We start from the raw sequence: 8,303 nt of genomic DNA on the forward strand, positions 1-8,303 counted from the left end.
TCACCACTGAGCCCATTCTACGGAATCCAGACTTTGACTGAACCTTTACAATCCAGACCAATGCATCAGCACAAGGTCTCAGAGGGGTCCTGGCCCAGGATTTTGATGGTAAGGAACATCCAGTGTTGTAAATTAGCCGTAAACTAATCCCCCTGCAGCACAACACTATGCTGCCCTGAAATGCGATGCTGTGGCCATAAAGTTGGTCATTGATGAACTTCAATATTATCTCACCGGTAGGCCTTTTAATTACTGATTATGCCCTGTTACAGTGGTTGAGTAACGCTGAGGACTCAAACCAGTGAGTCATGTGGTGGTTTCTGACGCTGCAAGACTTCTCGGTTTAGGTGCAGCATAGAGCGGGAGTGCTGAATGGCAACGCAGAAGCCCTCTCTTGTCTGCTGGGATTTGAAATGCCTCCAGACGGAACTGTTTCTAAGTTGGGGGTGCGTGACTGATGTCTGCCTCGATACACCCACTGGGCCTGTTTTATCAAGCCAGCACAGCCAAACGCAGCTCTCTGAGGTACTGAAGTGCCTCATTACATCCTGTTGTGGACAGCCGGTAACCGCATGGCCTGGGGGTGGGGCCTGGAATCCTACATGCCTGGCTCCCACTGATCGCTTCTGCTGCAACCACTCAACCACACAGAGCTGTCACCATAAAAAAGCCACTTAAGGCTCAGTCTGGTGAGTGATGCTTAGCACTCCACAAGAGAACTAACGGCCGGTATTCTTCTTCCTCCTGGCCTCATCTCTGTCTTTCTCTGCCTCCAGGAGACTAAAACAAACTGCAGGCCAGGACAGACCGACCTCTGGTTTGCCTTGCTCCTGCTCCTCACTTCAGCCACCCCTTCTGGTAAAGAATATTCACCTCTTGTTAAGGAGGCAGTGTAACAGAGTGACTCTTTTGCATTCCCTTTCTTTTTTTTGTTGTTATGTCTCTCTGTAAAGATCATTCCATTGCTTCTGGATCAAAGCCGGCTACCTGCCAGATTTTTTTTAACTCACTTCTTGTGTCCATGTGTTTTGTGGTCTCTCTTTTAGCCACAAAAACACCTCATAATACATAAAGTACATATGACACATATAGCATATGATTATATGAATAAAATAACCGACATAAAATAAATGTTTGTTGCATGAGCACCAAGCAAAAATCTGTTTATTAGTGTTTTAGTGTTGGTAAGTCACATACAGAATTCATCAGTCGATCTCTTTGTGAATTAGGAAGGAACAAACAAATTTGTAATACCAGATCTTTCCTGAAAATTTGTCCAGAGTAAATGGACAAGTGTGAAAAATGCCCTTCACTTACCATTTGTTACAATAAAAGGGATTAGGAACAGGAAGTGATTTAGTAGAACAGAGTTCATAATTAGAAGTTTTATGCCTATAAATAAAAGCTGCATTATGAAATATGCATAATGAAAGCATTATGCTTTGTTTTAATCTGTTCTAAATTTTAGCATGTTTACAAAGTACTGTTGCATGTTAAACCCTTTATGATTTTGAATTTATCTGAAACAATGATTGTATCATCTGCAAATTTAAGGATATTCTGCTGATACTGATTCTTACAATCATTTGTGGAAAGGATGTAAATGAGAGGAGAAAGAACACAACCCTTTAGTAAGCCAGAAGAGAAACAGAGAAAAAGCTGATTATTTATGCACAGCAAAATGGCTACTGGTATGCAACCTGTGCAGCTGATATTGAGGCTAGGCTAGTAGCTCCTGCAAGGCTAGTAGCACTGCAAGTCATGCCAGTTATACATAGACTTACTTAGTTTGTAATAGGTCAGAAGGCACCTCCAGAGCTTCTGATTGAAAAGCCATCTTTGATAGAAGACCATGAGAAACTTAGTTTCAGGATCAGGTGTGTCCCTGAATGAAATCATGTATGATGAGAAGGTTCTGGGCTTAGTTGAAAATGTTATATATATATATGCTATAGCCCCAGAAGCCCAGGCCAGGAGACATCTCTGGATCAAGGTGCTGAATTCCTTTCTGCAGTGTTTCAGTCTTGGCCTTCGTCTCAGTCCTATGGCAATGCTTGCCCTATCTTTTGCCATTGAACATTTAATAGCTATACTGCTGCCAACATTCCAGTCTTTTCTTGTCCGCCTGGTTGCACTTATTCTGATGTTTGAGCTCTGAGTACAGAAGTGGCTAAGCTTTTTTTTTCTCTTCCTGTGTAGCTGCTGTTGCCACCTCTTCTATTCATTCAGTGATTGCAGGTAGGTCACCAAGAGCCACACAACTCACCCTGATGGTAAGTTTAAACACTGCATGTGCTTACAGCCACATGCATAGCCAGCCCTCCCTTGGGGCCGTGTCTTGTTTCCCAGGGTGGCAGGTATTACAACTCATGGCGTCACTCCTCATGCTACTAGGGGCAGCGACAGCAGCAGCGGCCCTCCCTTCGGCCGCTCCCAGCTTTTTCTGCCACACACTGCACCACAGACACCAGCCAGACTGCTACTTGTTTGTTAGAGCTCCAACCCTTGGCCTTGACTAACCATGTTGTCAGTGCCTACTCAAAATGTTTCTGGAAGGCCGCAGCAAACGCCACCAGGCCTAGAGGTCCTTGTGCCCATTTGCCAACCAGATGTCCTTGCTGGCCACTGTCCAGGCATCCTCAATGACGGGTTCTTGCAGCCAGCTGCCATCCTCCAACTGAGTGCTGCTGTCAAGCCTAGTCACGCTGCCTTGACCACTATCTTCTCAGTCTGTCCTCGCCAAGCTGCCTCTCTCTCTCTCAGTCCTTGGCCGGTCTTCTCTGCTGTATCACCCATGAGTTTGCCATTCCTCTCCATTCAGCAAGGTGACAATCTCTTTTACCTATTGATGTGAAAGAATCATCACAAGTTATTGCAAATCTTTGATTGCAGTTGTTACTGCCAAGGGTGGCACAACCAGTTATTAGGTTTAGAGAGGCAATTGGTTTTTCACATGTGTAATATAGATTTGGAATAAATATTGACCTTCAATAAATGCAATGAACATTTAAAATCCTTATTTTTTGTTAACTTGTGTTGTCTTTGTTATATAAAGATTAGTTGGATGATCTAAAACTTTTAAATGTGACAAATTAGCAAAAATAGAAGAGATCCAGTGAGGGGCAAATACTTTTTCACAGCACTGTACTGTGGTCATATATGCAATGTCAGATTAGATTAGATTGGGGCTTGATAAAAATGGCTAAGATGATAATGATAGATTCTTTCCATAGCATTGGAAGGTTACCCTGTGATAAAGAGAGCTCAAAACTAAATGCAGAAATGACACACAAAAATAAGGCACAGTTTTGAAGCAGTCGGCCACTGATACAATCAGGCTGTTGACTTTGCCTCACATTTGTCTGTTCAAGAGTTTTCCAGGAGTCCATTTCATCAATCTGATGCTGACTGCCCTCTGAAACAACTCTAAATTTGGACAATTCCTTAATAAAATCAAAGGAATCAAATCTCAAGTAAAACTGATTTAACTCTTCTGCCAGATGGAATCCGGCTCATCAGGGTCCAAATACCATTCTTGTCTTGAATTCCCACTGTAGCTTTAATTCCCGTTCAAGCACAGCAGGAATTACCATTCCTAGGTTTATCTCCTACTTGGTCTTTAAGCAGCATTTTGGCATTTTAATTCGTCTTTCACTAACTTTTGAGCAACTCTTTGTTGGTGAATGTCATCACCCTGATGGAAAGTTATGTTTTTTCATTTGATTTTTGAGGGGTATACTGACCCAGGGTATATTGTTTGGCTACAATGTAATTGTCTTTCTGGGAATAATCATTCGCTCACAAAAAGTAATACAACTTGATGCGCTGAAAGTCAATTCATCTAAATCAGTACAAAAAAATTTTAAAAACATCCCAGTTGGTATTATGAAAACAGCCATTGAGCTGAAGCATAGCATCCTTGGTCTGTGTAGTATCCTCTATGAGCTCAACTTTGCATCTTTTGAGGGCCATTTGGCAAATTGAAGCACGAAAAACACAGTTATGTTCAGAAAAGTTTGCTTGCGACTCATCCAGTTTATTCCTGAATGACTGTACATTACAGAAGATAATGGAGGGAAGTGGCAAGTGGTGCAGCCCATGTCTGTGTAGCCTCTGTTGTACTCCTCTTTTCCAGCTGCGCTTCCTCACTCGTACTACTGTCTGCTGCTTACCTTCTTTCCAGGAAGGCTTCTGCATGCGTACTGCTGTCAGCTGACTAGAGAAAACATGTGACAAGGCATGTATTGTCACTAAATGATTCCAGGAACATGACAGCAAGTTTTCATTGCATAGAAAAATAAAATAGAGCTTAAAGGCAAGATTATGTGTATCAGGTAAATTTAACTGAAATATACAACTGAAAAACATATGGCACAATTATACTGAAGACGCACCCACACCAGTGCCAGTTTGGTACCTGTACAGTACATGCAGACAGCTTTATTTTGGTTCAGTTGATAGGTTCACCGAGGGCTGTTTCTTGCTGTAAGTGGAATAACAGTCACTTAGGGCCCCTGAGCCACCAGGGGGCCCCAACTGGGCCCTTTTCAAAGTTTTATTTAATATTGTTTAAAAAAGCACAGTGAGTGATCAAAATTGGTTAACTGTTAACTATTTTGGCTGGTGTTACTGAATGTTGCAGTTGTCACTGAAAGTCGACTTGCTGTTTCTAGTGTAATAATGTTGCAATGCGCATATATGTTTCATTTATATACAGTTCCTTTCCTCTTTCCTATTTTTTTATATTTCCAGAGTGCAGTAATGAGAGTTGGAAAGTTCTTATGTAATAATATCAGTTTAACAGCTTATATTCTGTATATGTCAACTTAGTTTGATTTGTATTTGGTAACTACCACATAGACTATCAAGGGACCAGGAAATAGGAGTGATTCAGCAGAAGGGCGTTCCTGATGCAGGTCTGTCAGCCTATAAATGAAAGTTGCTCTTTTATCATAGCTGGCTTTGCCCCCCCCATACAAGCATTGGTAAGGCTGGATAACGAAGTCATTAGACACAGATGAAAAAAAAGATAAACTACTGTAATATTGTGCTTGCTTTTAATCTATTCCTAATCATAGCAGGGTTACACAGCATTCATATACTATTCGTACTTGATAAGCTTTTTACTATTTATAGCGTGTCTCAGGAACAATTGGGAAATACCTCTGGAATGATTATTTATTCTTTTATGCTATTTGAAGTGAATCCTTTTCAAGAATGTTTAATTATTTACAGATTTTATAAAAAGCACTTCTTAAATACTTCTTAAAGGCATACTTCTTTACAGATAAGCGCAAAGAAGGATAATGGACATGAGCATAGGTCAAAATTGGAGCATAAGAAACATTTCTCTTTGTTATGAACATCATCCTAACTCCTGTCAGAAGTTCATCTATCCACAGGCCATGCGTGTTATTATATATTTTGTCATTAGTGTCATTGCACTTCTTACATTATTTGGAAATCTTCTGGTGATCATAGCCATAACTCATTTCAAGCAGCTGCACACCCCAACTAACTACCTCACTCTCTCTCTGGCTGTACTTGACCTGCTTGTAGGATTGGTTGTAATGCCTTTTAACATGATACGCTCTGTGGAGACTTGCTGGTATTTTGGGAGTTTTTTCTGCAAAATGCACAGCAGCTTTGCCATTATACTGTGCACTGCATCTTTGTTAAATCTTGTATTCATCTCTGTTGAGCGATATTATGCAATCTGCCACCCCCTGCTGTACCACAGTAAAATGACTCCTCTTACTACTTTAGGTATGATTGCCGTCTGTTGGGGTCTTGCTATTGCTGATGGAATTCTATATCCAGAGTTAAGTGACTCAGGCATAGAAGCTTACAGTGATCTGTTATGTAAGGGAGCCTGTGTGGTGGCTATAGGATTCATGACAAGTTTAATAATTCCTGTGATCTTTTTGTACATACCTACTATTATCATGCTCAGCATATATGTGAAAATATATCTCGTTGCACGGAGGCAATCACGATTAGTCCACAATGCCCTCTCTCATGTAAATAAATCCAGAGGGCAACCCACTATTAATAAAACGGATAGTAAAGCAACTAAAACAATTGCCATTGTCACAGGAGGCTTTCTGTCATTTTGGGCACCATTTTCTATCTATAATCTCATTGTGACCTTTTTTGGTTTAAGTGGTTCACCACAACTGTTTGATTTGCTTTCTTGGGTTGCTATGTCAAATTCAGCTTGCAATCCTATTATATATGCATTGGTCTACAAGTGGTTTAGAAAAGCACTGAAAGCAATTTTATTAGGTGAACTATTTAGGAGAAACTCTTCCAGAATACAGTTGTGTTCAGAGTAGCACAATGAAATGAAGCACTATACACAAAAACAATAAAATATTATACAGTTTTCTGTGCATTTATATGACTGTTTTATTAGCTGATATTGGTGTTTTCCTGCTGTGTCTCACCAGTTTCAGCTTAAGCTCTTGATGAATAGCTAAGGATGTGGATGAAAACATGCAGGATTATGGAGCTGGATCACTCTGCTTTACAGTATCACCTGTAAGTTACAACATGAATGTATTAAATGAATCCCTCAGTAATACAAACTCAGTACTTGTACAGTTACATACAAAACTTTAAAAACCCCTGGTTTTGTGAAAAATAAAGAAGTTAATACAAGCTCAGTATGAACTTAAATTACAGGCCACATTTTATGTTTTGTTTTAAAATGTGTAGCCAGTGTAGACTCAATAAGATGGACTGCTGCATTCTTTAGGTTGCACAGTAAAATCATTGAGGTATAAAATTTGCAGTCTTGTTTCAAACAGACTGAGAGCACATCAGCTAAACTTATGTTGTATCTGAATTTAGCATGAGAAAATTCCTGGTAAACCAGACTTTGACAAAGTCTTCCAGTATGTGTAACTGTATCACTGAGTCTGGCTTAGCTGACATGTAGAACTGAATACCATCAGCATTAAGGTGATTATCAGAAATGATGACAGTAAATTAGAAAGACAGATAATGTATGACAGCAGTGCAAACATTTGTGCTGCATTTACATGTTGGCAGTAGACATCAGATGGCAAACTCAATATTCCATTGTTGTTAATAGAAAAGCAATAGAAGATTCTGCCACCGCTAGTTGCAGTGTTACACTGACCGCAGCAGTAAGTACAACATTTTGTTGAGATTTCAGTTATCCGAATTTTTGCCATTGGCCACAGCAGTGGAATAAACTGAATGTTAGGCTTTCGTTAACACAGGTGCTGAATGCTCATAGTTAAAGTCTAGGCATACCGGTTTGTGTACATTAACTCTTACATTTCAGTGAAAAACACTATGCCTCTCAATGGGCAGGAACACTAGTGCTACCAGTGCTAAACTAGTAATCCTCTCATAACATCAACATTTTCATGAAAACATGCTGACATTGGACGTGTACCATCGCTGATTCCGCTGTACAGCACGGAGCAGCAGCTTTTAAAAGTAGAGTTTTCCTAGGCCTCTATGGGGTTTTCTCCTTTCAAATTAGTATATGCTCAGGGACCTCAGGGGCTCCTTAATGTCAAGTCAAAGTTTATTTATATAGCTCTTTTTACAACAGCCGTTGTCACAAAGCAGAAAAATGGGAACAGCAACCCACCCCCTTTCACTCTGTCAGTGAGTACGTGCAGGAGATGCAACAACAGATGCAGTATCACCCATTGTTCAGAAACACATTGAAGCCCAGCGAGACCAACATCGGGCCTAAAACCGCTCAACCCAACCCAAAGAGTTCCAGCCGAGGGACTGTGTCCTGATACCTGCACACACCAACGTCATTCAATATACCATTTGGGTATACCTGGGTTGCGATAAGGTAGTGGCCCAACCATGTGCACAAGGCACGCCACACGGCCACGGAGGAGCTTAACTCGATACTAGCCGCTGGTATTGTTGAACCCTCTAACAGCCCATGATCCAGCCCCATCATTATGGTTCTGAAGCCTGATAGGACCTGAAGGTTTTGCAATGACTTCCGTAAACTAAACAGAACTAACTAAAGTCTCGCAGTTAGACTCACACCCTCTGTTCCAAATGGTTGTTCTCATCGACCGCCTGAGTAAGGCACATTTCATCTCCAGCCTAAACGTCACCAAGGGGCACTGGCAGGTGTCCTTTTCTCTCAAAGTCTGTCCAAAAACAGCCTTCTCCACACCCCACTGGCCACTGGCTTTACTGGGTCTTATTCGGCCTACATTTAGCCACCCTTCAGCACTTCATGGATGTGGTCCTATGGCCGCATCAGACGTCCACAGCCATCAAGTTTGATGCCATCA

The 8,303-nt window shown here is 41.1% G+C and overlaps 1 protein-coding gene across 1 annotated transcript; it reads left to right on the forward strand.

Annotated features, from left to right (window-relative positions):
- The first annotated feature begins 5,306 nt into the window (after nucleotides 1-5,306).
- LOC118816305 (trace amine-associated receptor 6-like) lies at nucleotides 5,307-6,335 on the forward strand. The gene has a single exon (XM_036582830.1). It carries the CDS (start codon nucleotides 5,307-5,309, stop codon nucleotides 6,333-6,335), a length of 1,029 nt encoding a protein of 342 aa, XP_036438723.1.
- Nucleotides 6,336-8,303: the final 1,968 nt, after the last annotated feature.

This window comes from Colossoma macropomum, unplaced genomic scaffold (assembly GCF_904425465.1).
Source record: "Colossoma macropomum unplaced genomic scaffold, Colossoma_macropomum, whole genome shotgun sequence".
Lineage (NCBI taxonomy): Eukaryota > Metazoa > Chordata > Actinopteri > Characiformes > Serrasalmidae > Colossoma > Colossoma macropomum.

What these genes read in the sequence shown, in the direction of transcription:
- LOC118816305 (XM_036582830.1), top strand. Translation starts at nt 5,307, where the DNA reads ATGGACATGAGCATAGGTCAAAATTGGAGCATAAGAAACATTTCTCTT.